This window comes from Drosophila serrata, unplaced genomic scaffold (genome assembly GCF_035046125.1).
Source record: "Drosophila serrata isolate PLE 108 unplaced genomic scaffold, ASM3504612v1 contig_276, whole genome shotgun sequence".
In the NCBI taxonomy this organism is placed as follows: domain Eukaryota; kingdom Metazoa; phylum Arthropoda; class Insecta; order Diptera; family Drosophilidae; genus Drosophila; species Drosophila serrata.
In genome coordinates, this window is record NW_028257174.1 from 7,755,379 (window position 1) to 7,782,826 (window position 27,448).

Sequence of the window (27,448 nt, forward strand, 5' to 3'; positions counted from 1 at the left end):
TATTAATGACAATTGACAGTTTTTGGGTTTGACACGGCTTTTAAGTGAAAATATTATGTTCAATTACATTCAATTCAATTATTACACCAAGTCTTCGAATACGCTGCAATTGTTATCGATAAATATAATGAATGACACGAGCGTTACCAGATGCCGCCAAATTTAAACTACAAATTACGAATTTTAGCCAGTACAGAAGCAAGTGCACAAGAAAAACGCGTGATAAATAGCTTGGGCAAGGGAGCAAAAGGAGGAGCCCGAGAGCCCGATGATAAGAGTCAGTTTTCCGGGCCAACCGCCAGTCGCGTAGATAAGCCGCTGCCCTCCAATTGGGCGTTACAGACAAGATGGCGCCGATTGATATTTTCCTTTCCCAAATTCGATTCCGATTCGATTTCTCAATTTCGCGATTTCTAGTGATTTCGCCAGGCGCAGCGACGCCGCCAAATGTTGGCCTAATGAAATCGTTTCGTTTCGTGTCGCTTTTTCAGCTTTCAGTCGGTTCGCGCATTCAGACTCTTTCAGTACTCTCTATCTCGCTCCCCTCCGCGTGCGTTGTGCCACACGCTCGCTCTGCCGCTCTCTCGTCGCGCAGCAAAAAAAAGTAAAAACCCTCGTAACCAAAAACGAAGTAAAAGAATTTAACGAATATTACTTTCTGTGTGTGCGCGTGTGTGAGGTGAGAAAAATAATAATACAAATTATTAAAAACAATAATAATTAAACAGCAAAGCAGGCTGCCAAGAAACGTTTGTCAAAAAACAGCAAAAAATCGCCGTTTTTCCCCTCCCGGAAAAACAGTGGAAGGGATTCGATAAAATTACAACCCCAAAAACCCCCAAGGGTTTTCCCGGTCCAAGCTCTAATTGTTTTAAGTATTTTCTTCGATTCTAATGCTCAGTAAATGCTTGATTTTAAGCACTAAAGAAGAGAACCTTTTAAGTGGAGACCGGAGATAGCGAGAGGTCAATTAAAAAGGTAGGTTTTTTTTGGCATAAAAGGATTTCTAAAAAACCAGAGAGACACGAATAGAGAGTGTCAGAGAGAGAGAGAGAGCGGTGTTATATAATAGGTACGGTACCTAATATTCGCCGCATAGCAACAACAAACAAAATAATAAAATAAATAAAAAAAAAGATATTCTGATGAATTTGCAATTTGGTGTCGCTTCGTCTTGGTCTATCGGCAGACGCTAGAGCGAGAGGGGGCACACAGCCCACACATTATACAGCCATAGAGCATAATGAACTGTAATGAAATCTGTGCAATGAAACCCGCCAAGTTTTGTTTGATTGCAGCTTCTCCGCTCCTCTCCGCTCTGCTCTGCTCGTCGGGCGATTATTTAGCGGACCGCTAATTAATTGAAGCAGGATTAGGGGGAGGCGGGAGCAGCAGGAGGCGCACTTAACACCAATTAACGTATTGCCGTCGCATTTCAATTAAATAAAATCAAATTAAATCAAAACAAAAAGGGCAACAATAAAAAAATAACGCCAGTTGCAAGTCCTAATTCCTCTCGCTGTGCGTGTGACGTCACAGGCGGCAACGTTACAGTTATGTAAACGCGGCGACAGCCGAACAGGATTTTCGCAGACCTCGGGTCTCCTTCGTGACACCCTTCGTGGATTCGCCGCGCCAATTCGCCCCTTTCGCTTCGCCCTAGTTTTCATTTCATTTCGTCACATTGTGTTTTGTGCTTTTGCGGCGTGCAAAAGCGTAATAGCGTAAATAAAACCGAACCGAAAAAAAAGGCCAAAGAACCTGAGGCACCGCAGAGAACGAGCCAAAAGACATATGTACATAGTCACAGCAGCAGCAAGAAGGCTGGCCAGAGCATAGCGCAGAAATTGAAATTTCTTTTTAATTGAATATTTTCGGAGGTGTACTCGTGTACGTGTGTTTCGTGTTGTTACGTTTTCTGTTTCTGTTTTTTTTTTTCGTTCAGCTTCTCGCGTGCTCTCGCTCTCTCGTTCCCCTTTTTGCAATTGTTGTATAACATCTAAGCGGTAGAGGGAGCGGTAGCGGGAGCAGCTGGAGAGAGCAAGAGAGGGAGAGCGGTCGAAAAGCTGTAGATAAATCTAGCTAAAATCAGCTGTGATAAATCTGAGATTATATGGCGATTTACAGTGTTCTTTTCGCGAGATATTTGTAAATGTTAATGATTTTGATTCAACTTTAATTTGTTTTCTAAAAAACACCAAGCTAAAGTAGCCGTAATTGGTTCGATTGTTTTTTAATTGATTCAATTCGGATTGATTTGATTTGATTTATAAGTATTTTATATTATTTTCTTCAATTTTAGTATGCAAACAAGGCAAAATTAGCTGTAATTAATAATATTCTTTGGTAATTTTTAGAGACCTAACCTTTTAACTATGCTGTTTAAACAAAATTTTTGTTCTAGCAGCTGCAGCTAAGGTCTTGAAGATAAACCGCTCAGAGGCAGTCAGGAGAGAAATACCGGAGGGCAGAGGGAGCAGCATCCATCCACATCATCAACAACAACAGCATCTCAGCCGATAATCGAAGAAGCCACACCGCTGTTGGAAGCATCCCATTGTAATGGCTTTACTCCGTTCGCTGAGCGCCCAACGAACAGCCATCAGTTTGGTCTACGGCAAGTCCAACGGATCCGTGGCCGTTGCCGCCTGTCGCAGCTTTCAACGGGACAGGCGGAGCGGTTCAGAGGCGGCAGCTCCTCCAGTAGCAGCAGCAGCAGCAGCAGTAGCAGCGAGAGGAGGAGATGGAGGCGGCAGCGTTCGCTACCTGCATTCGGGCGATCGTCCTATGCAGGCATCGACCGTGGTGCAGCCGGAGCTGGTAACAAGCACCGATGCGCTGAAGCGGAGCCCTCATCAGAATAAGCCACCACCGTCTGCGGGAACACCAGCCGGATCACCGCAACGTGATCCGCTGGACGTAAGCTTCAATGATCCGATAGCCGCCTTCAAGAGCAAGACCACATGGGAACTGATGCGAGCCTATTTGGTCTACATGATCTGTTCCAGCGAGAAGCTAGTCGAGCACAACATGACGGTGAGTTCTCCGCCATTATATGATATACTTGTCTGTTACGAGTCCCCCCGTTCCAGTTCCAGTCCCAGTCCTCTTTGCTCTGTTCTTTCTAAGCTTTTATTTTTCGTCTAACTGAGTGCACTATCTCTGTCTCTCATATCTTTCTGCTAATTTTTCACAAATTTTCCTGGAATTTAAGGCCTTTAGAAAGCGAAAGTACCGAAAAGGAAAAGGTTCTGAAGAAGATCAGATTCATCTTTCGATTTCGAAAATCGATTTCCAAATCGATTTAATTGCAAACTGCAAGGGTATATTAATTTCGGTTTCCCCAAACAAGCTTCCTTTCCTGTTAAATGTTTATTTCAATTTTTATTTATTTATTCATTGCCATTAAAACTTTAAATCTGTTCAAAAAACGAACTAACTTAATCTAACACTATAAGAGTGTATTAATCAATAAATACCAAATGTTTCTCTGTTTTTTATTTGCTTATAAAGACTTTAGTTTCTGTTTATAATTAATGGAAACATTCTCTGGACTTGCGAAACACATTTGTTGATTTAAAAACAAATTACGTGAGTTATAACTTTAAAGTTTAACAATGTTGTCACTAGATTAATTTGCCAGATTGTTCTTGAAGCAACTGTTTGTTGGTCACTTTTTAAGGAATTCATAAGCTTTATCCACGATCTGTTCGTTTATCAGCTGCTAGTTTCGAAATTTTCACCTGCTTTTTCTCTAAAGGGAAAAGCATGTCAGGTGCTTGCATTTCCTTCCGCTTTTTGCGGCTACTTCGAAGGGGGGTTTCTCGTTACCATTTCTTAACCCCCCCCCCCCTTTATTTTCTTTTGTTTTTGGGATGAATTCACGGCTAATTGACTCGTGTGTAGGGTTGTTGCTATTCTCTAGCAGGTGGCTGCAGTCGCATGATTCAAAGACTGACTCATTGATGGCAGGAAAAAGGAAAACTTGGCCATGCAAATTACAAATTTAAGCAGAATGTGGGGGATATGGGGGCTGTGAGGTGAGCTGACCTTCTCTGTGGTTGCCGTGTGCCTCCTAAACTCGTGCGTATTTGCTTAAAGACCACAAACCATATAGTATAGGTATAGGTATAGCTATGAGTATAGCTATATGTATAGTATAGTAGCCCATTATATAGTCAGGCCCCCAAAAGTAGCGCCAATCAAAATGCGTTGCTATATTATAGTTGGGAAACCCCACTTGGCTCACTCTCTCAATTTAATTACGTTGGCATTGTTATCGCATGACAATAGTTTTGATTGCTTATCGATTACTAAAAGTGCATGCGTCGGTTCTCCGTTTTACCAGTTTTTTTTATTTTTATTTTTGCTTGGCTCCAAGCGCAATTTGTATAAATGGATAATGGTTGGGGAGTATATTCCACACAGCTACCTGAGCACTGACAACGGAGACCCGAGAACCGAGACATCACATGTGGTATTAGTCAGCCGGTATATGCCATGATACACAGCTCAAAAAATGCATTAATTTCAGGAACAATTGGATTCATTTAAAAACGAATAAACTATTTAAATAATTTACAAAAATTAGAATAAACTTTAGGGAAGAAAATGGTAAGGCCAGCTCCCAAAGGTTATTTTATTTGTATATTAATTTTTAAGGCTATTAAATTTAGGAAATATAGCTAACTAGAAATCAGCTTTAATATATTTTAGCTTCAAGTGTATTCTATAGTTTTTTAAGTTGCTTTTTTTCGCTAGTTCTATTTACAGTATCGCGTCGATTGCTTTTGGCGACCGGCAAGGGTCTCGTGATGTGAGAAAATGGGCATTAATGTGAGAGTTTTCGACTGTGTGCCGGGTGTGTGTGTGTGTGTGTGTGTGGAGGGGGTGGTACAAAGAAGCGGGCGATGATGATAATCGGGGAATGAGTGGCAGTTGCCAGTTGTGCCAGGTTTTTGGGGCCAGAGCTCAACGACAAACACCTGTCCTCGGTTGCGATTACTTTGCCTCAAATTCTCGAATTGTTTGCCAAAAAGAAAGCAAAAGAGAAAAAGCCGAAAAACCCAGAATAACTGAAGAGAAATAGAATGTGAAACGAGAATATATACATATTTTATGTAACCAGTTTTGGTTGATGTCGTTGTCTTTATATATATATTGTATATACTATATATATTTGTCTGCCCCGCTTTGTACTCAATTAATTACTTTGATGCTGTTGGCTGTCAGCGAAACCGGTTTCTTCTCCTCCTCCCATTCCTCCGTTTTGTCATTCATCTGATGGCTCGCGCACCAGACGGAGTTTACCACACGTGCCCGGCGAGGGTGAGGAGGAGGAGCAGCAGCAGCAGCAGCAGCAGCAGCAGCAATTACTTGAATCAAAGGGCAATGCCTTGATTTTTTTTTATTTTTTATTTTTCCCTTTTCCTGGAAATCTTCCGGTTCACTTAATGGCTCTTAAATATACAGGAAGAAACTGAGAAGACACTCTGCAAATGTCAGTTTAATTTTTAATTGTTTCATTCATTAAGGACAGGTGTTTGAGATTTTCTTGGTTAGATGAATGGAATTTCCCATAGAGAGCTCTTTGAGCTTAGCTTGCTAAGGAAACCTTTTTTTGAAAGCATTTGTTCTGTTCCTATAACTATTTTGATGCTGAAGAGCTGCTTATAAAGTTTGAAATATCCAAAAGCAATCCACAAATATACAAATATTAAATTGACCTAAAATTTAAAAAATTTATATTAAATAGGCTCTTTTTAATAATTAAGCATCTCTTTAAGAGGAACCTCTTTAACTTTGATGTGTTGCCTTAACCCAAAAGTGTTGCTCAACATGTTTCTGGCAACATGCGTCCAGCTGCATTTTCTTATGCATTTTGCTGGGATAATAATAGGTTTCCTAGCTTTAACTTCATAAATTAAAGCATAGAGTATAATTAGAGTGTTAATATACAATCAGTATTAATATACATTCAGTATCATACAGAGGCTGGTCCGCTGAGTCAAAGCTTTTGCTAGTCAGCCAAAAAGTGGATGTAAATATAAAATATTATAGATACTTGAGCCTTTATAATGCCTAAGATATCGGGCTTCTTACTCCTATTCTGTTTGCCATCTCCCCTAGCAATGGTTTATTTTCGTTTTGGACTTTTGTTCAGGTTAATGGACTCCGTCTGGCCCTGATTTGGAAAAACAAGTGCTGAAATAATTAAATGATAATATTTTAGCCCCCGCAAAAGAGCATATTTGTCGCATTTTCCCCAGCATCTTTACTCCTCTCTGCTTCCGCTGCAAAACAATATGTATTTTTTGGACTTTGGCAGCCTTCTTGGCCTTGACTCTTTCACGTTTTTTGTTTTTTTTTTGTTTTTTTTTTTTGGCCAAATTCCAAAATGATTTATGTGGGATCGGAATCGGAAACGAGGCAAAAACCATCGCAGAAATGAAGGAGAGACAGAGAGAAGACTTAGCTAGGAGCAGCAACTATTACCAATGTATTTTCTGTGCTTTCTTTTAACCCTAAATGCCTCCTACTCTCTTTTATATCTAAAACAATAATACTAAAAAACAAAAATGCAATAAACTAAATAAATTAAAAATTATTTCAAATTCAATTCAATATACAATTTTGCTGCCAAAACAAACACACCTGCAATAACTATATGTATTATAATAACCGAAAATGAAAAAACAAAATGTACTAAAACCTTAAAAAACAAAAACGCATAAAAACGATCAAAACAAACGAAAATTTCGCAGCTTATGAAATGGTCAAAGCAAGTATTGGGTCAACGGTTATTTACAGCATTGATGAAGGCGACCTTCTATGGCCACTTTGTCGCCGGCGAGGATCAGATCAAGATCATACCCACATTGGAAAGGTAATTGCCCAACACGACACTCCCACTCACTTATCGCCTTTTCTTTTTTTCTTTTCTTTTCTTTTTTTCTTTATCTTTTACTTTTTGCTTATCGCCGCTCGTTTGGTTTTGTGTTTACTTCACGTTTTCATTTTGCAATTTGCGAAATGGTTATGCGAAACCCGCTTAAAATGCCCACACTTGTATGTAACGGAAATCCTATACAAATAAATCGAAAAAATGCCGATTACCAACTACCGATTACCGATAACCGACAACGGATTGCCGTTAAGCAGCTACTGAAACTGGCTCGTAACCTGCTCGGCCAGAAACTCTTCGTCCTGTTAATGAAGTCCAGCTTCTACGGACACTTTGTAGCCGGCGAGAATCGGCACACCATTGTGCCAGCCCTAGAGAGGTTAACCCACCTCCCCACCAACTCTATTCCTATGCACAGCAACCCCCAAGTCCTTGATGCATCCCCTTAATAATATCAATATATCCCATAACATGTAGAGTCATACATTTGTGGTCAGTAAATAGTGGCTTTATTATTGATGATTATCATTATTATTATGATTTATTATTATGATGATTAAAAGTGCTAAATGCCTTTAAGTTTATTAAGATGATAATTATACATATATGACTGTGTTAGGTAAAATCTTGTTATTGGCTTAATCAGTAAAGTAAAATATTCATCAAGAGGTGCCATAAAATATACGAAAATTATAAATATTATATATTTCAAAGGCTTGCACAATTAAGCTTAATTAAAATAGATTTTATTATTTCGATTGGCACATAAAGTTGTTAATTGTTAATTTTGATATTTATGTAATTTATGTCACTTTCTGACTGTATTTGTATAGCTCAAATTAATATATATGTAAAGATGCACACATGTTGCTAAACTAATTTATATAAAGTTCTATCAAAGGACATCCCAAAGCCCGCCAGCATGTGTATGATCCAAGTACAATCAGATCAAAATACATCCAACAATCGAAGATAAATGCATCCCAGCTGCACTCAAAATTAATATTCCCATTCGAAACGCTAACAAAACCATACTCAAAATTCTTTTTATTTTACTAATACTTTTGTGTGTGTATATATTGAAAGTATTTTGTGAGATCTGTTTTAATGAGAAATTAAAATATTTACAGACTACGATCGTTTGGTGTCAAGCCGATCCTTGACTATTCCGTTGAAGAGGATATCTCCCAGGAGGAGGCTGAGAAACGTGAAGTTGAGTGAGTTTTTAAACCTAAATTTCACTTCAATTAAGAGTGTTGTCATTAATGCTTATACCTTCCATTCTTTAGATCTTCCGTTTCCAGTGCTGGCGATAATAAGGATAACAAGGAGGAGGACAGCATGCCACAGTATCATGTGGACAAGTCCTTTGCCGATCGCCGCTACAAGGTGAGCAGTGCTCGCACTTACTTCTATCTGAACGAGGCCACCTGCGAGCGCAATATGGAGACTTTCATCAAGTGTCTGGAGGCAGTTTCGGGTATGTCCTTACAGATTTCCAGTTTCGCCTTTGCCTCTTCCTACAGTATTGTTGTACCGTCACCTTGTCACCTTCTTGTTACCTTTATATATTTGTTATAGCATGACCTACAATTCTCTGTTTTTTGTTTGTTTTTAAGTAAGAAGCTTGGTGAATGGTTTTGAGAATGCCTTTTTTTATATTCCACGTTCTTATTTTACCTCTTATTAATTTTGCACTTAAGGAAAAGCGTTTTGATAGCCAAAATAAAAAGATTGGATCTTGATTTGAATTTAAATTTAAACAAAAATTGTTTTGGAATTGCAAGAATCCGAATTTAAATAATTTATTTTATATTAAGTTAATAAATGGCTTCAAAATCTCTTTAGAAGTTATAGTTTAAGGTTCTAGGAGTTTGTCTCACTTCACTTACAAATATGCTTTCCTATTCTATTCTATTATATATATTGTCTATTTTGCTTACACCAAATACTCAACTTTTTACCTGAAAGCAAAGATTAATTGTTAATGTTAAATAGGAATTTATATATGAAAAGGGTTAATAATAGTCCCCCAGGAGCTGTGAAAGGCATGTAGAGTTCAGTGGCCTGATCTAATCCCTGCTAGACTTTCTCATTTACATTCTCCCTTCTATCTATCTCTTGCTATTCACACTTTTGATTGAGTTATTAATGAATTCTTTCTTCTGCCCCGCTATCCCGATATCAAAATCGAAATGAAAACCGCAAACTATCCCGAAAAACAAATGGCACGATATCCATACGAATCCGAATCCAATACCGAAATCCTCAAATGAAATCCGAATAAACCTAATCAAAAATGATATATATATTTAAATAAAAAGTTGACGATCAGAAGGTGCCCCGGGCAGTGGCCACGGGTAAGCCGAGTAACCAAGGAGAAACACACACCACACCAAAAAAAAAAGAAAACGTATAAAACCTAAACAATTAGTAAATATTCGAATATCCAATTAATGGACAACTCCTGCTCCTGCTCCTATACCATAAAATGGATCAGAGCAAGGCCAACGAGTTGGCCTTTTTTGGTCAAGTTAGTGTGTGTTGTAGTTAGCATTTGGTGTTGTTGTCGTCATCGTCGTCGTAGCTATTATGTGTATCTGTATCTGTATCTTGATCGTTTATATATCAGTAGTTAGCTAGATATATGTAAATGTATATATGCTAGTTCCTTATTATTTAGTTGCATGCTCCCTCACCACCTCAGCTTAAGGATCTCCTCTGCCTTGAGACCGCATCTAGCATTCATCACAATCTGTCTCTCTCTATCTCTGGCTCTTTTTCCAATGCTTTGCCATATCCAAAAAAATCAATTTGAAAAATGTACCACAGGCGCTACCTTTGGAACTGGCATTACGGCTATCAAACTCACCGCCCTTGGCCGTCCACAATTGCTGGTAAGTATTTGGAATAGAACTTTCTAACAGTCCAAGACAGGCTTTATTAATAACCTTCTATTTCCATTTTGTTAGCTGCAACTGTCCGAGGTAATTATGCGCACACGCAAGTACATGGAGGCGATGGTAGGCGGTGAGGGCAATGTGCTGACCCACCACAAGACCATCAAGGATCTGGAAAAGTATTATGCCTCGCTGGGCGACAATAAGAATGTGAAGGATTTCTTGAAGAATGTGACATCCGATAAGGAAGGGTAAGTCGTTAACTAAATTGTTTAGTTATATTCATAATCCATTCATTATATCCTTTGTAGTATCCTGCATCTGTTTCCCTGGTCGGGTATCGTGGACGAGGACTCACAGCTGAGTGACACTTTCCGTGTGCCCGATCCCCAGACAGGCCAGATGCGTCGACTGATCTCACAAATACCGCCCAAAGAGGAGGAGATGTTCAGGAACATGATCCGTCGCCTCAACACGATTGTCAAGGTATCATATTAATCGGTAGTTTAGCTCTGGCATCTCTGATGACTTTCGTTTTTTGCTTTTTCTCTGTGTCCTAGGCTGCTGCCGATCTGGATGTTCGTATTATGGTAGATGCAGAGCAGACATACTTCCAGCCGGCTATTTCACGTATCACCCTGGAAATGATGCGCAAATATAACAAGGACAAGGCCATCGTTTTCAATACGTACCAGTGCTATCTGCGTGAAGCTTTCAGGGAGGTCAACACCGATATGGAGCAGGCAAAGCGACAAAATTTCTATTTTGGTGCCAAGCTGGTGCGCGGCGCTTACATGGATCAGGAGCGAGCACGTGCGCAGGCGCTGGGCTATCCCGATCCAGTCAATCCAACGTTCGAGGCCACCACGGCCATGTACCACAAGACGCTCTCCGAATGCTTGCGACGCATCAAGGTGGGTTTGTCAAATTTTATTTTAAATCGAAATATAAACTAATTCTGTTACTTTCACCTACTCTCAGGTAATGAAGGACTCGTCTGAGGATGCCAGAAAGATTGGCATCATGGTGGCCTCGCATAACGAAGACACTGTGCGCTTTGCCATTGAACAGATGAAGGAGATTGGCATTTCGCCGGAGGACAAGGTCATTTGCTTTGGCCAATTGCTGGGCATGTGCGACTACATCACCTTCCCGTTGGGTGCGTTGCAAACCAATTCTGCCCCTGATGACTAATAATTAATTACTAATTTTTCTGTGAAATCCTCCCACTTGCAGGTCAAGCGGGCTACTCGGCATACAAGTACATACCATATGGTCCTGTGGAGGAAGTGCTGCCATACTTGTCGCGTCGCGCCCAAGAGAACAAGGGTGTGCTCAAGAAGATCAAGAAGGAGAAGCGACTGCTCATGTCCGAGATTCGGCGCCGTCTTATGCGCGGCCAGTGGTTCTACAAGCCCAAGGGCAACTATGTGCCCATATAAGAAGCCTGCCTGCCGCCTCTGCTCGGAATCGAAATCGGAGGGAATCGCCAACTCACCCAGTCACACACGTATCCTCCGCCCGAAACACCTACACACCTACACACACACATCGCAAGGACACGCATGGAATCCCCAAAGAACATTGATCGCTTTGAGGCTAATTGTTATGTGTGATTTGTGGTCATTCTTCAAACATTTTACGAAATTCGCGTTTATATATATATATATATATCTATATATGAAGACTTGTGATCCGGCAAACGAGGATCTTCACAACCAAAAAAAAAGAAACCACTAAAAATCGATTCAATTAACTGAGAAGACAACGCCGGTCATTTTTTAAATGAAATTATGTACATTTTTACGTCTTGTTGCAAATAATAATCTATAAAACGAGTTCTCTTTGTATGTGTGTTATAAAAAATATAAAAACGAAAACATAAACATAAACAAAACAAGAAAAAGAGCAAAACTATATGGAAAGGAAGCCATCGGAAACGGAGGGAAACCAACAACGATTTCGAGGATGGAGTACTGATAGAAAAAAGGGATTGAGAATTGTTGAGTCAAACTTCTCTTTTTTTAGTAAACGCATCAATCGATATACATATATATATATATATAAATACATATATAATGAGAGCGAAAATCGTTTATAGATCTATATATATACATATACATAGAGATACATTGTATGGCTGCATTTTAGATTCTAGATTCATTCGTGTCATTCGTATTCCTTCTCAGCATCTACAGCACCTTTGAGTATCATCTGCATCGATCAGTTTTACTCCGATTTTATGTTGGTTTTCGCCTTAAGTTTGCCGGAGAGAGCCAGTCAGTCAGTCCAGGGCATTTGTTCCTCCAGTCGGAGCAGTAGGATCCCGGGGATAACCGCGCATACCTATAACTATAACCTAAATAAACATAAACATAATGTGTTTAACGTACGATAACGCGATTCGTTTCGTTTCTACCTATATATATATATATAGATATATATTTATGTGTATTATGTTTAATTTAGCGATTAACGAAGCGATATTATAAAAGTCATTACTACAATAGTTGTCTGTCCTTGGTTCCCATTTCCATATCCGCTTCGATCGGATCTCTAAGCTGGGAGGATTCACTCTGCCGATCCAGCGATGAAGCGTTCGATTTTTTATTATTATTATTATCCTGATTATTATTATTATTATTGTATTGCATAAAACGCTATAAATAAATGAATAAATAATTGTATGAATGTTAACTATTTCAATGACAATAATAAAATGTTAAAAACTAAATTATCAAGGCATGCGGTTTCAATTCTATTCAAGTTCTTGATGAGGTCTCTGGATAATGACAAAAATTTAAGGTAATTTATTACCTGTATTCCCTGACAGAGGCGGAGGAGGAGACATTTCCTCTAATGGGCTGATCTATTGCTGCCTGTATATTGAGCTTAAATGGCTTCCAGCTGTTGTGGCAATCATCGCAATGAATGGAATGACTGGCTACAGCAATTTGTTTAATGACCAAATTTTCCACACTCATCTGGCATTAGATCAGAGAAGGACAGGCATAGCGAGGGCATGTCTTCTTTGTCTGTCTGAATGCCTTCTCACTTGCTAAATTTATTTTTATAAAACAATAAAGGTTAACAAATCAGACTACCTCGGTTGAAAATGGGAGAAAACATCTAATATAACTACAAATTTGTAATTTTTAATAAACAAAAAAAGAAAACCAAATTCGATTTATCTGAAATTAAAAATAAAAATAATTAGGATTTAGCTTGTGGCTTGAAATCTATATATTTTTATATGATACTTTTTTTTTTTGCATTATCAAAGTTTAAAAATGTCATAACTTAACCAAAAATCTATTAATTTCATTTCGGAAAACGTTTCTATGCTAGTTTTTATTAGGTTAACAAAACTGCATATGAAATTTAAAATTATACAAAGTTAAAATTTTTCTTTAAATTTTCAAAAGTTTTTTAATTTATAAAATTAAACAAAAAACATAGCCGGATCGATCCGGCTGTTGATGCTGATCAAGAATATATTTGATTTATAGGGTCGGAAATGACTCCTTCGATGCGTTTTAAGCATTTGATAAAAATTATAATACCCTTGGAAGGGTACAAAAATACAAGAATTGTGCATTAAAATCGGTATTTGTATTTCTCAAAGCACACACTCACATACAAATAGTTCCAAAAGCTTTGAATAAAGCCTTAAGGCTAGACTATATATAGACTAAGATTGACCCCAGCCCCCCCAAAAAACGGTGATTCCATCAAAACGCCTTATTTTTTCGCCTCCGCGGGGCCGGTCGCCTCTTGCCAAAATCCACTTGGCTGACCATCAGCGGATCGTTGCTTTGCCGCTCGAAGGCTGTCGTGGCAGGTGACTGTCTTTGCTGTTTGGTTGCCGAAGCTCCTCCGCTGGCTGTGGCCGTGGACCTAACCACTCGCTTCAACGCCTTGGGCACAATGTACTCGGGCATGTCGGTCAAGTGACTGTGCACCTTTATGGAGCGCGTGGGCTTGTCGTGTCTCAGAGCCTGCAGATCTCTCTTGTTCTCCTCGAAGAAGGCCTTTAGCTTTTCGCAATTTAGGATCTCTGTTTTGATTTCGCGAATGCGAGTGTCGTGGACGGCGACACGTGTGGCAGCACGCCAACAATCTTGGGCACGGTAGCGAAAGGACTCAACCTCTTCCAGCTTAAACTGATAATTTCTGTCAAAGATCAAATGAATGACAATAAATAAACATAATTACCAAATACAATATAAACTTACTTGATAACCTGCTCGCCCTCCTGGGTGGCAAAGCTGGAGCACAGCTTCTCCTCCACGGCATTGTTAACTGGCGCCTCCTTAATGCTGACAAAGGACAGAACCGATCCCTTGTTGTTCCCTCTGGCCGTCCTGCCAGCCCGATGGATATATGAGGTGACATCGCGAGGAAAATCAAAGTTGATCACATTGTTCACGCACTGAAAATCAATGCCACGCGAGGCACTGGACTCGTAGTCACCGGTGCGAGAGGATTTCCGACTAGATGGAGCTGAGGTCTTGCCGCCCGGCTGTTCGAGAAAGTGTTCGTCAGCGGCGATGATGATGTCGTAGGTGCCCTTATTGAACTGACTAATTGTGTGAATGCGTATGTTGGCTGGCAGTTCAGAGTTCAGAACGCAAGAACGGATGCCAAACTGTTCCAAGAACAAGCGAACCCTGCAAGTGAAAGTTAAGCTGTGATTAGGAAGGGATTTGTCGAGGGCTTTATGGATTTCTTTGGAAAGCCAGAGCCATCAGCGAGAAGATTAGTTGTTAGTCATGCGTGCGCCAACTGTTGCCAGCTGCACACTCCTTGCATTCGTTTGGTTTATCATCATTGGTTTAATTCTAGCGGAGATTAGCCACTCCCATATATACTCACTTGTAACAGCGATCGATGTTGTTCACAAAGATGATGCTTTTGCCTCGTATAAGTCGTAGCTTTAGCAGGGCATACAAAATCGCCGGCTTGTCGTTTTCTTCGGCTAGGATCCGCTGGTGCGTTAGCTGATCCTGCGGCACCAACTCCGGCTCCTCGAGCTTTAGCGTCACGGGATTGTGGAGGCACAGACCCTTCATCCGGACCACGTCGTCGGTGAGCGTGGCAGAGACAAGGATAGCCTGATAGATAGGAGGGAAATGCTTGATCAGCCGCTTGAAGTCCTTCTCATAGCCGAAGGCAAATACTAGATCTGCCTCATCCACCACCAGTGTCTCCACATGCTTTAGGTCCACCACGCCACTACCGGCCTCGGCATGGGCCAGCAACTTGGCGGGTGTAGCCACCACGATGTCGGGTCTCTCGGCCAACGCATGCCGCTGTGTCACCGCATCGCTAGAGCTGCCGGCAATATCTGCCACACGAACAACCTTGCCGCACGACTCAACCAGCTGTTCGATCACGGCACGCGACTGCCGGCACAGTTCTTTGGTGGGACACAGGACCACAGCGCTCACACACTGTTCGCTGGCATTGAGCTTGGAGTTCAGAATCTTTTGGATTAGCGGCAGGGCGTACGTCGCTGTTTTTCCGGATCCAGTGCGGGCACGCACCACCACATCTTTGCCTTCTAGGAGCAAGGGAATCGCCGTCGACTGGATGAGCGTGGGGTGCTGCCAACCCAGCTGGGCCACCGCCTGAAAAGTGTAAAAGAAAACTTAACTTTGTCATGTTTTCCCATAGAATGCTTTGCATGTGTTCACCTTGAGGATTCGCTGGTCCAGCTCCAGTTCGTGGAACTGTATCGTTTTTTGGGGTTTCTGGCTCATTTTCGGAAGATTTTTGAACAATTTTCTGAAAATACGCAGCGGGAACCCACGCGCTACCAAAACCAACAACAAAAAGAACAAACAAGAAAATCACATTGACGTCGCTTTCGATCTATCGATACGCATAAAGTCGATACTTCGATGATTAGCCTTCGAAGAGAGACCATTGCATATTTTATTCACCATGTATTACTTAATTTATTATTATTAGATATTATTATTAACGAAGTCAACTTTATGAGACAAGATCTTCCGACAAAAGCGAATGCAGCTGCCTCTTATATATAACATATTTTTCACATTTCACAACATTATAATCGAACTATCGATGACTGAACAGCTGTCCCGTCCGTATGCGCTTTCCATCACTGGGTGTCACAGCACGTGCAGCCCTGCACCTGGAATTTAATGTAATTTTTTAACTATCCATGGAGGATAAGGAAGCCAGGAAACTTGCCCGCAAGAGGGCCAAGGAGTTGCGAAATGAGTTTATAGAGGAAAACGATTTGGAGAAACTGAATCCGAAAAATTCGTTGCGACATTGCTGTTCCGATGCCCTCCACGACTTCGATAGCGAAACCCACGATGTCTGGCTGATGCAGTGCCCCAAGGGAACGGATCTCCAGAAGCTAGCCGGAAAGCGGATCAAGCTGCCCGGCCGGCGTTACAAAGGGGATGTCAAGTTGAGGGCCAGCAAATACTCGACGCCTGTAAACGAAACCGTCGGCTATGTGAACTACAAAGGAAAGTACTCTCAACGCCAATTGCCTCTCAGCGGGTACATGGTGGTCAGTAAGCGCCGAAAATCAGCTAAGCGTGTAGCACAACACGATTCCGGTTCCGAATTTCCGGTCGCTCTGCCGCCACCAAAGTTCAAACTTCCCGTTCGTCATCCATTCTTCGGTCGGAACTATAAGAAACACATCGAGTTGCCAGCGGCGATCAACAACGTCCTTAAAAACGCCGCTAGGAAGGACGCGAAGACGACGGCCGAATTGCGACGCACTGCTAATTACTACGCAATCAAAAGCAGGATGCTGAAGTCCACACAAACGCTGGAGGAAAAGGAGAGCGAGGTGCGTGAATCTGTGCTTACTGGTATCAAGCCCAAGTTCATGGACAGCACACCTGTTATGCGCAACGACAACGAACCTACCGTGATCAAGCTGGAACCCGAAGAGACCAATGGTGTTGTCCCAATGAACGGACATTGTGCGGTGACAATCAAGGAGGAACCCACCACACCAAAAAAGCGAAAGAAGCGTTCATTACCTGCAGAAAGCCTGATAAATGGAACTAATGGCCTTCAAGACTTCATGGTTACCATCAAAGAGGAGCCCGAGTCCGAGCCGCAACCCAAAAAGCGCAAAAAGCATAAAGCGAAAGAAGGAGATGCCGTGATTATTGACGGAAATGCTGTGGTCAATCTAGAAGATTCTTTGGTTGCCATCAAAGAGGAGTCCGAGGCCGAGCCGCAACCCAAAAAGCAAAAGAAACATAAAGCAAAAGGAGAAGTTACCTTGACCATTAACGAAAATAATTTGGTTCAGATTGAAGACTCTTTGGTTACCATTAAAGAGGAGCTCGAGCCGCAACCCAAAAAGCAAAAGAAACATAAGGCAAAAGGAGGAGTTACCTTGACCATTGACGAAAATAATGTGGTCCAGATTGAAGACCCTTTGGTTACCATCAAAGAGGAGCCCGTGGCCGAGCCGCAACCCAATAAGCAAAAGAAACATAAAGTAAACGGAGGAGTTCCTTTGACTGTTGGCGAAAATGATGTGGTCCAGATCGAAGACTCTTTGGTTACCATCAAAGAGGAGTTCGAGGTCGAGCCGCAACCGAAAAAACGAAGGAAACATAAAGCAAAAGAAGGAGTTACCTTGACCATTGACGAAAATGTGGGGAATACCGTCATAGTGGATTCCGTGCCGCAACGCAAACCGGAAGAGGAGGATATTGTTCCGGAAGCCACGCCGCGCAAGCGCAAGAAGCTGAAGAAGGCGAGCGCATAGATATACATGTAACAGCCTTAAGTAATTTTAAACTAGGTTTTAACTTTATCTGGCCGAATAAAAAAGGCTTCCAACGGAGCAAAAACCCTGTTTGTTTGCCTTGTAAGAAATATTTTTTTTCCTTTAATTTAATAAAGAAACTGTTAATACCATTGAATATTTTAAATAAATTGATGGCAATTGAGTCTCTTCGGGTCCTTTTAGGATTCAAAAGTGACGGATGAGGTGGGGTCTCCCAAGTTCTTGCTCGTTATCTTTATCTGCATAATATTGATATTGTATTGTATTAATATATTGAACGAAAGGGTATTAACAATAAAACTGTTACCTAATAAATGGTATTCTCTATCCCCTTTGATGACAGTGTTGCTTTCAACACTTTTTAATTTGCTTTGGGAAATCCTAAATATTTGAAGACACTAGGCAACCCTTTGCTCAGAGCCCAAAACTTGCCAAAAACACACGTGAAAATGCTAATTTGCGGCAAGAAAACGAAAAGTTTAAGATTAAATAACAATTAATTTAAACACTAAAGGAAAAGTGAATCATATAAAAACGATGGCACTGAGGGCATACCTTCGGGAGGGCTTTAACGTGGCGGCCATAATGGGACTGGGGGACACAGTGGCCCAGCTTTTCATCGAGAATAAGCGAATAAATGACTGGGATGCCGGTCGTACGCTGAGATTCAGTGCCTTGGGGTTCATCTTCGTCGCACCAGTGGTACGGCGCTGGTACCTCTTTCTGGAGAGCAAGGTGCCCAAGGAGTTGCCGGCGATGCAGCGCGGCATACGTAAGATGCTGACAGATCAGGTCCTCTTTGCGCCGCCCTTCACATTGGCCATGTCCTGTTTGGTGCCACTAATCAACGGGGAGTCCACGGAGCAAGTGAAGAGTCGCATTCAGGACAGTTACTTCACCATTCTCGGACGCAACTACATGCTCTGGCCGTTGGCGCAAGTTATTAACTTCTCCTACGTGCCGATCTCCTACCAGGTGTTGTATGTCCAGGTCATTGCGCTCTTCTGGAACAGCTACGTGTCCATGATGCTCAACAAGAAGCAGCTGGAGCACATGGATCAGAAGCCGCACACGCCATAACTTTGAATAAAATCGTAATAATAGTCTTACATGTGACTTTTGTTTTGATTATCGCTTCATGAAGGGTATGCTCGTGGGGTTTGATGGACAGCACGTGGGTGTGCAACAGGTTTAAGTTATTGGCGAAACCTCAAATTCTTGAAGAAATGTGATATTAACATTACGTAATTCTAATAAATATTTAAGTGGAACTTAAAAACTTGTTGTATATGATGCTTGCTTTTATATAGAACAAGGCGTTGACAGACATTATAGGGCATCAACAAGGCAATACTTAAGCTTAATACCATTACAGGTATCGATAACTCAAACGATAGTCGAGATGCCATCGATAGCTCGGCGCGGCTCAAACAATTGCATCCGAATTAGTCACTTTCGCCGGCTGCTGCTATGGACCATACACGTGAGATACTGACCTTCCAATTTGGAACCTATGCCAACTATGTGGGCGCCCACTTCTGGAACCAGCAGGTGAGTCGATCCGCCCGCCTGGCATATTGATAATCACACAAAATCCGTCTTTCAGGAGGCAAACTTCAGGTACGGCGACGAAACCAACCAGGTGGCCGAGGAACAGCTGCCTCATAATGATATACTTTATCGGGAGGGCTTGAATGACTACAATCGTACCACCTACACGCCGCGACTACTGTCTGTGGACTTGGCTGGGACTCTGTCGCACCTTCCGGTCGCAGGCGAGCTGTATGGGAATTTTGTGCAGCGGGATGAGGAGCTGCTGCCTTTAGGCACCGGCGAGGGGCTACAGAGGGCTCGTCAGCGGGCCGAGGAGAGCAATGTGTCCGCCTCCCAACAACTAGATGTGGTGGAGCAGCCACAGGCAGCAATTTCCGAGTACCAGCGAGATTTGCTGAAGAACGCTGTGGCGCCTGAGAAGAACTATCAGCTGGCGGAGTCGGCGAACAGTTGGGCAGATTTCCTGTACGCCCGCTACCATCCACGCACTCTTAATATACTGCCGGGACTGGTTAGAGATCAGGCTGTGCAAACCTTGGGAACATATACCTCTGGCACGGAACTCTGGCAGGAAGCCGCCTTCAACGACGAGTTTTGCGATCGCATTCGCCTGTATGTGGAGGAGTGTGACGGCCTACAGGGCTTCCATGTGCTGCACGACATCGATGACGGCTTCGCAGGACTGGCCGGAAAGTGTGTGGAACACCTGAATGATGAGTACGGACGTGCCAGCTTTGTTCTGCCGCTGCACTATCCCCGAATGACGTCCTACGCCCAAGCAGGTGGGTTTCTAGTCGCGAAAATGTATGTTAACCATGTCTAACCACCTTATTGCAGATCCTAGGCTGGCTCACGGCATTAGGGTGGTAAACAGTGTGCTGAGCTATTATCATCTCAGTGAGCAGGCCACCATGTTTACGCCGCTGTCCACGCTGGAGACTATTTGGCGCAACAATGATCTCAAGTCGCGGCAACTGGAGGGTCTGCATTGGCAGGCTGATAATCTCTACCAGACGTCAGCCCTACTGGCCACCTTCATGGACACAGCCACTTTAGGCTATCGGCTGCGTGGCACGCCCCAGTCGCTACGCCTCTTCTGCGGATCGGTGTCGCCCGCGGGCAGGAAGATGACTGCCGCAGGAATGGCACTACCTTTCGGGCTGAGAGAGGGCCAGGATCTTATCGAGTTCCTTGATCAAAGTGGCGGTCAAGCGCTGCTCACCCAACTGACGCCGGGCTGTGATCCAGGCGATTCGTATGTAGTTCAATCGGTGACAGCTCGCGGCATTCCCGACGAACGATTGAAACGGCCGCGAGAGCTGGCCGGTGAACAGCTTCGAATGGCTGCCTATGGGTGCGACAGTGTCTCCCAAATGCTACAGCTCTACTATCAGTGCACCTATCACGGAAGTGTCACCAATGCAGCAGCCACTCCCCTGCCATTAAAGACACAGCTACCGTTTCCCTATGAGGTGTTTGGTGCTAACATTAGCGGCAATGGCTTAAAGCTATCTGGTAAAGCGGAACGCGAGGCGGGTACTCGTGTGGATTGTGTCCCCGTGCTGGCCGCGTTGCAGAACTCTACTCGTTTGGGCGAGCACTTGGACAATCTGCATGCCCAAACGCATCGCGTGCAGCTGGCCAAGCTACAGGCCTACTCAAATTCCGGCTTGGAGCGTGATGAGTACGAGACAGCGTTGGATCAACTGCTGGAATTCCGTGACCTGTACGCGGACTCACAGTTTCTGTAGAAATTGTAGAGACGTGAGGAATCTACTGTGATTTGTGGCTAAGCAATAGCAATAAACACTCATACATACGCCATTCAATTTCTCATATAAACCCTATCATTAATGTCATTAATTTTATAAGCAGGATACTTAACGGAATTGAAGCCTAAAGTCTACTGTATACTGGAAGGTGCCAAGTATTGTTTAGGCTTTCCTCCGACCCAGAAACGGATGTTGTTGCCCGCGCGTGCCTCCTTCACCTGCGGCAACTCCCTGATTGGCAGCTGCGGAAGCGGCTTTGATATTTTCCGCGATGCCAGCCGGAAAAAAAGGAAGGAGAATAGGAAACGAGGCGGGAGCAAAGAGGTTAAGGAAAGCCAAAAACAAAAACAATTCCTGTCTGGGCAGAGATTTAAAGAGACGTCAAGTGGATTTCCCCATCCAAAACAACGATGATGACGACATGGACGTGTCCAAGTAAATCGTTGTATTTTTATTTGCATGCCAATCAATTTTTATTCATCCTATCCTGGGAAATCCAAGGAAGCATATAGGTTTATAAGCAAATTAGCTTAGAACATGATTAGAATATTGATATTAAATACGATATAGATATGGACCAAAATGTGAGTGAGGGTATATATAAAATAATGTGTGTGCTCTTGATGAAATTTTATATTAAAAACTAAGAGAGTCGACAATAATATATGTTTCATATATTTTCAATATAAAAAATACTTGTTAAATCAATTCAATTCAATACAAATACAATAAGCATTGCTTATTTTTGGATCGATTTTTAAATTGATTTTAAATCAAAACCGATAGATATTTATCCCAAATCGCTCTATTGTTTAATATCGCCACGTTGTGGGGTATTCACAAGTCGTATATCATTTGGCTGAACCTTTTCTGGTTTTATTTACAGTCTTTGCTGTTCACCAAAGAAAAGAAAAAAGAAAGGGGGCGGAAAAAATAAGGACCTCTTCTGGCCAGTTTCACCTTTTCCAATGCGGGCTACGTGCGGCTACTTGCCGCTTTGTTTAACCTTAACCCTTGCGGAACCCAGGAGAGGTCGGGCCTCTGCCTAATTTATACGGAAATTTATTGCCAATAAAGCGGCAGTAATTGAAATCTCAACGGGAGTAAATCACAATTTTATGGACTGCCACGGAGAGGCGCTGCTCACGGGGTTAATAATTCGGGTTACCGGCCACGGGCCATGGGCTCCGGTCAAGTGGTTTGGTTCCCCCTCGCGTCTGCATTGTTGTGCAAATTAAATTTCAATTTGATTGGAAGCCGTTCCTTTAATATTTTTCGGCCTTTGGGTTCTTTATTTGGTCCATATCCCGGACCTTTAAAGCAGCTGCTGGTTCTCTCTAATCCTGCTGCTGCTGTCGCTGCTTCCGGGTAAAAAGGACCAAATCCGAAATTAAAATTACGCCAACGACTTTAATGGAATATGTGCGTGGAATTTCAAATGCCAAATTGAATCGCCTAGCAGGCTAGTGTGTATATATACATATATATATATTCTTTCCATTTTGTATATTGTTTTTTGGCACTTTTAATTTCGTTTTCATTCTCGTTGCGAACTACATTCGAATTGGATTAGATCCTTGCATTAGCATGCAGTCCAGCCACCGGATGGATTTCCTAGTTCCAGTTGACCTTCTTCTTATGTTTTAAGACATTTTTAGCTTCGTTTATATTTGATTAATAACAATTTGGCAGGCTTAAATTGCTTAGAGCTGTTCTGACACTTCAAAACTGGCCCAGATTGGTAAGAGATTTAATTTAAATTGATTCGGAACAAGCACAAAAAGTCATAGAAGTTGGGGGTTTTTAGACAAAACTTGTTTAAATAAAAGCAGAATTAATATTGATAGTTAAGAAAGCACAAAAAAGAATACTAGGTAAATAGGTAGATTATGTTCGGCAATATATATTAAATATTAAATTATGTGTATATATTTAATTAATATAGCAAGACAGTCAAAAAAGGTAAGGTAATAAGTATCTTTGTCAATATACATACATATCTTAATATATCATTTAGAATATATATACTTCAGGTTTTCTTGGCCAAAACTTGATTGATTGTCAAAAGTCATATATTTATATTATATATTATATTATATTATATTATATTTATAAGACTTACCCCAGTGGAGGACACATGGTTATCCTTTGTCGTCATTGCTCAATTCCTTCCAGTGCAAAGTTATATTCCCGGTGACTCCAAGTCAAGCTTCTTCCTAGTCATCCAGTTGATGTGGGTTGGCCACGTCATATCTTTCGAGTCGCAAGGCAATCACTATCACTATAACTTTCACCATAGATGTTAACAGGGGGGCGGCCCGGACAGAATGAGGCCGGCAAGGCGGCAGGGCCCGCTATTTATAGTCTCCGAGTCAAGAGAGCAGAGAAAGTGAGAGCGAGAGTGAAAGGGATCACGCTTGAGGTGGGCTGAGAGTAATAGAGAGTAAGAGATGCCTCTAGAGGTATACAGAGGGAGATAGACATACCAAATAAGAAAGAGAGCGCCAGAGCGAGGCAGGGAGTTAGTTATGATATTTAAAAAATTATGATTTAACCAAACAATTGGCGTATAAATATATTGATTTAATATACCTAGAATAAACATATTTTAGGGATTCTTGGCGAAAACTTAATTAATTTTTGTTTTTAAATGATAAATTTACAGTTTTTAACATATTTTTATCTAATTTGATTCAAAGCTATCTTTTATTATTATAGAATTTCGTTTTTAGTTTTATGAAATTGGAGTACTATATAACATAACTTCCAGAGAAACGGTTCTTAAATGTAGAGGATCATTAAGTATTTTTCAACATTAAGTATCAATGAACATTAAGTAACTATGATCAGTAAGTAACTCTGAACTGTAATTATCTATGGCCAGTAAGTAACTATGGTCAGTAAGTATCTAAGACCAGTAAGTATGTATGATCAGTTACTAACTTTGAACACTAATAAACAATGACTTGCAACTTTTGTAACACGACACATTTCTAAGACGTGGCCGGCAGAAGTCACTTCGTTTCTGGGACGTTAGAACAAGTTGGAAATCATATGCACAGATGTGCGAGATTTGTCTTAATACAAATTTAAGAGCAAGCTATTTAAATGAAACTATGGAGTTATTTTTCTATATAATTTTACTAGTATATAAGTCGGAGCGGGACAAATCGATGGACTATATAGATGTATACATATTTATAACTTCTATAGGAACGATCGGAGAATTTTAAGAAAAAAAATGTAACTTTTCGAGTTTTCGACAGACTTTCAAATTTAATGTATAGCCATTATATATTAATATAGAATTTTGTGTAAAATTTTATGAGAATAGGACTACTATATCATGTACATATGTAGCTGCCATACAAACGATCGTTAAAAATATAATGAAATGAAAGCAGGCATAACTTAATTTTTTTTATGTAAATATATATGATTTATATTGATTTAATTCCTAGTGATCGAATTTCAATTTGCAAGGGTATACAAACTTCGGCGTGCCGAACTAAATATCCTTTTATTTAACCCCAAAGATATTTACCAAATGGTCTTAACATTTTGCTCTCTGTTACTTCAGCCTTTTCGTTCCTTTTTGATTCGAAGCCAAAACCATCCTTCGTTTCCAATTAGTTCCTTCAATTACTCAGTTGGTCAGCTACTTAAGGGCTTGGCTTGGTTCTCTCCCACGCGGCAGTTGATTTTTAATTTCTGCACATTCTGCACAGGCTCCCCCCTTACCAGAAGCCCCCACTCTACGCTTGGCTATCTATCTATGTATATCTGTGGCTCCATCGCCGTCTGGGCACTTCATCATCCAATGGGGGTAGGAACCCCTTTGGATGCGGCCAGCATTCAACTCCCACGGCCAAAACAAACTTAACAAAGTTAGCTAAATTTGGCCGAAGGCGTCATTTTAACTGCCGCTTACTACCACCACCCATCCACCTACTACTCATCATCATGAACCTTCCCTTTGCTCCTCCTGCGGCTGCCTGCGTGCCTGCCTTTCTGCTGCTGCTCCACGTCCTTGTCGACATTTCAATGCCTTTTTAATCTAGAACAAAAGCAAACTTAATTTGCCACAACATCTGAGACGGCACGGGGCGAAAAGGCGACAGGCAACAGTCCAGGATACACTTCTCGTACACGAGAAGGGCTAGAGCAGGATTGCACTCAAAGAGATAAGGCACTTTTTGTAATATATTGAAAAATATATATGGAACAATGGAATGGAAGCTAATTTACATAACATATATGTACATAACATTGTATAACATTGAAGTAAGCCATAGGATCATGGGTGTGGGTTCGAAATGAAAGTGAAATTGATTATAACTAACCCGAAATTATATTAAATTGATATGTATATTTGCTAATTTTTTGGTTGAATCCAAGTTTTTCAAAATATCATAACTTAGTCGAAAATGTGTTAATTTTCAGTGCTAGTTTTTAATCGGTTAACTTATCTGCATACTAAGTTTTAAAATTAAATTTTATTACATTTACAATACAATACCAAATTATAGAACCAAAGTCTGGGTCAGTTTTAAAAGTATCATAAGGATAAGAAATCAATATTTGTGAATTAGTTAATATTATAATAAAGTTAGGCTGCTATTACAATTTGCTGCATCACTTTAAATTAAAATAAAACGATTCATTCTACAGCATCTATATATGATATAATTTTCATGATTAAGACTTACCCCAGTGGAGGACACATGGTTATCCTTTGTCGTCATTGCTCAATTCCTTCCAGTGCAAAGTTATATTCCCGGTGACTCCAAGTCAAGCTTCTTCCTAGTCATCCAGTTGATGTGCGTTGGCCACGTCATATCTTTCGGGTCGCAAGGCAATCACTATCACTATCACTTTCACCATAGATGTTAACAGGGGGGCGGCCCCGGACAGAATGAGGCCGGCAAGGCGGCAGTGCCCGCTATTTATAGTCTCCGAGTCAAGAGAGCAGAGAAAGTGAGAGCGAGCGTGAAAGGGATCGCGCTTGAGGTGGGTTGAGAGTAATAGAGAGCAAGAGGCATCTCTCTCTAGAGGTAAAGAGCGATGTGTTTAGCTGTATTTAAATTTATTTAATTAAATATCAAGAAATTATTTATTATACAAAATTATTATACATAAACAATAGCAATAAAAATATGTTTATATGTAAGTAGAAGATAATTAAATAAATCTGAATTTTAATTAATCATATTTAATATTGGGACATATTATTATTAAATCAATTTATTTGTACACATTTTTCTCGAGTGTACCGTGTAATGGGTCTGGGGACAATTCCGAGAACGTCACTTGGCACATAATTTAATTACAACAACACTTTTTGGGAGGGGGAATTGGGTGTCCAGTGGGTGGGTGCTACTTTGAAGTTAACCACCCGCCATTGCCAATCCCCGATCCTTAACCAAGAGGTCCTGCCCCCGTGGAAGCCAGCAGCACTCATCGCTTGGAGTCGAGTGTTGAATGAGCAACAACTTTCGAGTGCAACGCGTCCTGAATTGTAATTAGTGCTCCGAGGAGCTAACGGTGGAGTGAGCCGGGAACTGGGAGCTCCTGACCGGTTCATTTCCGCGCTCTGATCTCTCTCTCCCTCTCTCTCTCCCTCTCTGTCTCTGTCTCTGTCTCTGTCTCTATCTCTGTCTCTGAAAAAAGAAGGATAAGAGTGAGTGGATGGATGTGTCCAGAGAGATGGCTTCGCTTGATTTATGGAGCGCGCGCGCATTTGTAATTGTTATTACGTGTAAATGCTCCACTCCACTTGGCGCCACTCCAAAACAATCCACACCACTTCAGCTTGAGTTTCAGCTTCGGGACTCCAGCCAAAGCTTCCCTGACTCCCTTTCCTGTGGCTGTCCGCATCCTAGATGCGGCATCCTGACCATAAATTAGTTATCGGTGCTAATTGTTAAACGGATGAAGCGTGATTTGATAAGGACGTGGCTAATGGGCTCGCGGCCAGACCCAAACGGCGCTGACCCACTGACATTGACCCCACTCCACAACGAAATAAGATAAATTGCCTAAACTACTTATAGCCGAGATAATAATTGTTTATATTTAACAATTATATATTTATATAATAAATACATACATGAAATTGATTTTAAAATAAATACAAGAATGTAGCTTTGAAGATTTTTAGATATTTGTATAAAATATAAATATAGAGAAATGAGTTAAACGTCCTAAAATATTTTTGTAAAATAAATACAAGAAATAAGCTTAACTGTCGTAAATATGTTTATAAAATAAGTCAAAGAAATAAGCTTTTCATGTCGTCTCAAAAGAAACCAATAATTTGTTAGTCAACAAATAATTAGTCCGGGTATTGGCTTTGGTAGCGGGGAAGTTACTTTCTTTTCCCCTCATTAGAGTGGAAGAAAGTTTTTCCGGCCGGCTGGATTATGGATGGCAGGATTATTGCTATTTAGGGCAGGGTATATTTCGGATAAAGTACTTTAGTATAAAACCTATAAAACCATTAAATAGTTTCAATATAAAA

The 27,448-nt window shown here is 41.2% G+C and overlaps 5 protein-coding genes, 1 long non-coding RNA gene and 1 other non-coding gene across 56 annotated transcripts; 4 read left to right on the top strand and 3 right to left on the bottom strand.

Annotated features, from left to right (window-relative positions):
* Positions 1–169: 169 nt before the first annotated feature.
* slgA (proline dehydrogenase slgA) lies at positions 170–12,538 on the top strand. Of its 50 annotated transcripts, none has more exons than XM_020949474.2 (13): positions 404–679; positions 902–978; positions 2,408–3,036; positions 6,765–6,886; positions 8,035–8,121; positions 8,194–8,384; positions 9,229–9,264; positions 9,737–9,801; positions 9,877–10,055; positions 10,116–10,290; positions 10,365–10,718; positions 10,786–10,963; positions 11,041–12,538. In XM_020949474.2, exons 3-13 carry the CDS (start codon positions 2,563–2,565, stop codon positions 11,244–11,246), a joined length of 2,067 nt encoding a protein of 688 aa, XP_020805133.1. In that variant the 5' UTR covers positions 404–679; positions 902–978; positions 2,408–2,562; the 3' UTR covers positions 11,247–12,538. The 50 variants fall into 50 exon arrangements, with proteins under 50 accessions (XP_086692180.1, XP_086692167.1, XP_086692179.1 ...); XM_086836030.1 differs by lacking the exon at positions 6,765–6,886 and adding an exon at positions 7,162–7,283; XM_020949475.2 differs by having other exon boundaries at positions 453–679; positions 920–978.
* On the bottom strand, positions 11,796–12,855 carry LOC147643299 (uncharacterized). The gene is made up of 2 exons (XR_015272398.1): positions 12,622–12,855; positions 11,796–12,464 (listed from the first exon to the last, which is right to left on the bottom strand). It is a non-coding gene; the product is annotated as an uncharacterized LOC147643299 (long non-coding RNA).
* Positions 12,856–13,394: 539 nt separating this feature from the next.
* Ddx56 (putative ATP-dependent RNA helicase DDX56) lies at positions 13,395–15,687 on the bottom strand. Its single transcript, XM_020949609.2, has 4 exons — positions 15,501–15,687; positions 14,680–15,434; positions 14,040–14,474; positions 13,395–13,977 (listed from the first exon to the last, which is right to left on the bottom strand). The coding sequence occupies exons 1-4, from the start codon at positions 15,564–15,566 to the stop codon at positions 13,536–13,538; spliced, it is 1,698 nt and encodes a 565-aa protein (XP_020805268.2). The 5' UTR covers positions 15,567–15,687; the 3' UTR covers positions 13,395–13,535.
* LOC147643300 (small nucleolar RNA Z30a) lies at positions 14,548–14,639 on the bottom strand. Its single transcript, XR_015272497.1, has one exon. It is a non-coding gene; the product is annotated as a small nucleolar RNA Z30a (small nucleolar RNA).
* Positions 15,688–15,720: 33 nt separating the features above from the next.
* Positions 15,721–18,711, top strand: LOC110181700 (uncharacterized). The gene has a single exon (XM_020949543.2). The coding sequence runs from the start codon at positions 15,995–15,997 to the stop codon at positions 17,579–17,581; it is 1,587 nt and encodes a 528-aa protein (XP_020805202.2). The 5' UTR covers positions 15,721–15,994; the 3' UTR covers positions 17,582–18,711.
* Positions 18,015–20,985, top strand: mst (misato mitochondrial distribution and morphology regulator). The gene is made up of 3 exons (XM_020949662.2): positions 18,015–19,153; positions 19,209–19,938; positions 19,994–20,985. The coding sequence occupies exons 1-3, from the start codon at positions 19,073–19,075 to the stop codon at positions 20,905–20,907; spliced, it is 1,725 nt and encodes a 574-aa protein (XP_020805321.2). The 5' UTR covers positions 18,015–19,072; the 3' UTR covers positions 20,908–20,985.
* Positions 18,140–18,711, top strand: Mpv17 (Mitochondrial inner membrane protein MPV17). The gene has a single exon (XM_020949545.2). It carries the CDS (start codon positions 18,140–18,142, stop codon positions 18,680–18,682), a length of 543 nt encoding a protein of 180 aa, XP_020805204.2. The 3' UTR covers positions 18,683–18,711.
* Positions 20,986–27,448: the final 6,463 nt, after the last annotated feature.

Coding starts and splice junctions, on each gene's coding strand:
- slgA (XM_020949474.2), top strand. CDS start 2,563: ATGGCTTTACTCCGTTCGCTGAGCGCCCAACGAACAGCCATCAGTTTG. Junction 8,385..9,228: donor GTGTCTGGAGGCAGTTTCGG/GTATGTCCTTAC, acceptor TTAAATAAAAAG/TTGACGATCAGAAGGTGCCC. Junction 10,964..11,040: donor CTACATCACCTTCCCGTTGG/GTGCGTTGCAAA, acceptor TCCCACTTGCAG/GTCAAGCGGGCTACTCGGCA.
- Ddx56 (XM_020949609.2), bottom strand. CDS start 15,566: ATGAGCCAGAAACCCCAAAAAACGATACAGTTCCACGAACTGGAGCTG. Junction 15,435..15,500: donor TGGACCAGCGAATCCTCAAG/GTGAACACATGC, acceptor TACACTTTTCAG/GCGGTGGCCCAGCTGGGTTG. Junction 14,475..14,679: donor AACATCGATCGCTGTTACAA/GTGAGTATATAT, acceptor TTTCACTTGCAG/GGTTCGCTTGTTCTTGGAAC.
- LOC110181700 (XM_020949543.2), top strand. CDS start 15,995: ATGGAGGATAAGGAAGCCAGGAAACTTGCCCGCAAGAGGGCCAAGGAG.
- Mpv17 (XM_020949545.2), top strand. CDS start 18,140: ATGGCACTGAGGGCATACCTTCGGGAGGGCTTTAACGTGGCGGCCATA.
- mst (XM_020949662.2), top strand. CDS start 19,073: ATGGACCATACACGTGAGATACTGACCTTCCAATTTGGAACCTATGCC. Junction 19,154..19,208: donor CCCACTTCTGGAACCAGCAG/GTGAGTCGATCC, acceptor TCCGTCTTTCAG/GAGGCAAACTTCAGGTACGG. Junction 19,939..19,993: donor GACGTCCTACGCCCAAGCAG/GTGGGTTTCTAG, acceptor ACCTTATTGCAG/ATCCTAGGCTGGCTCACGGC.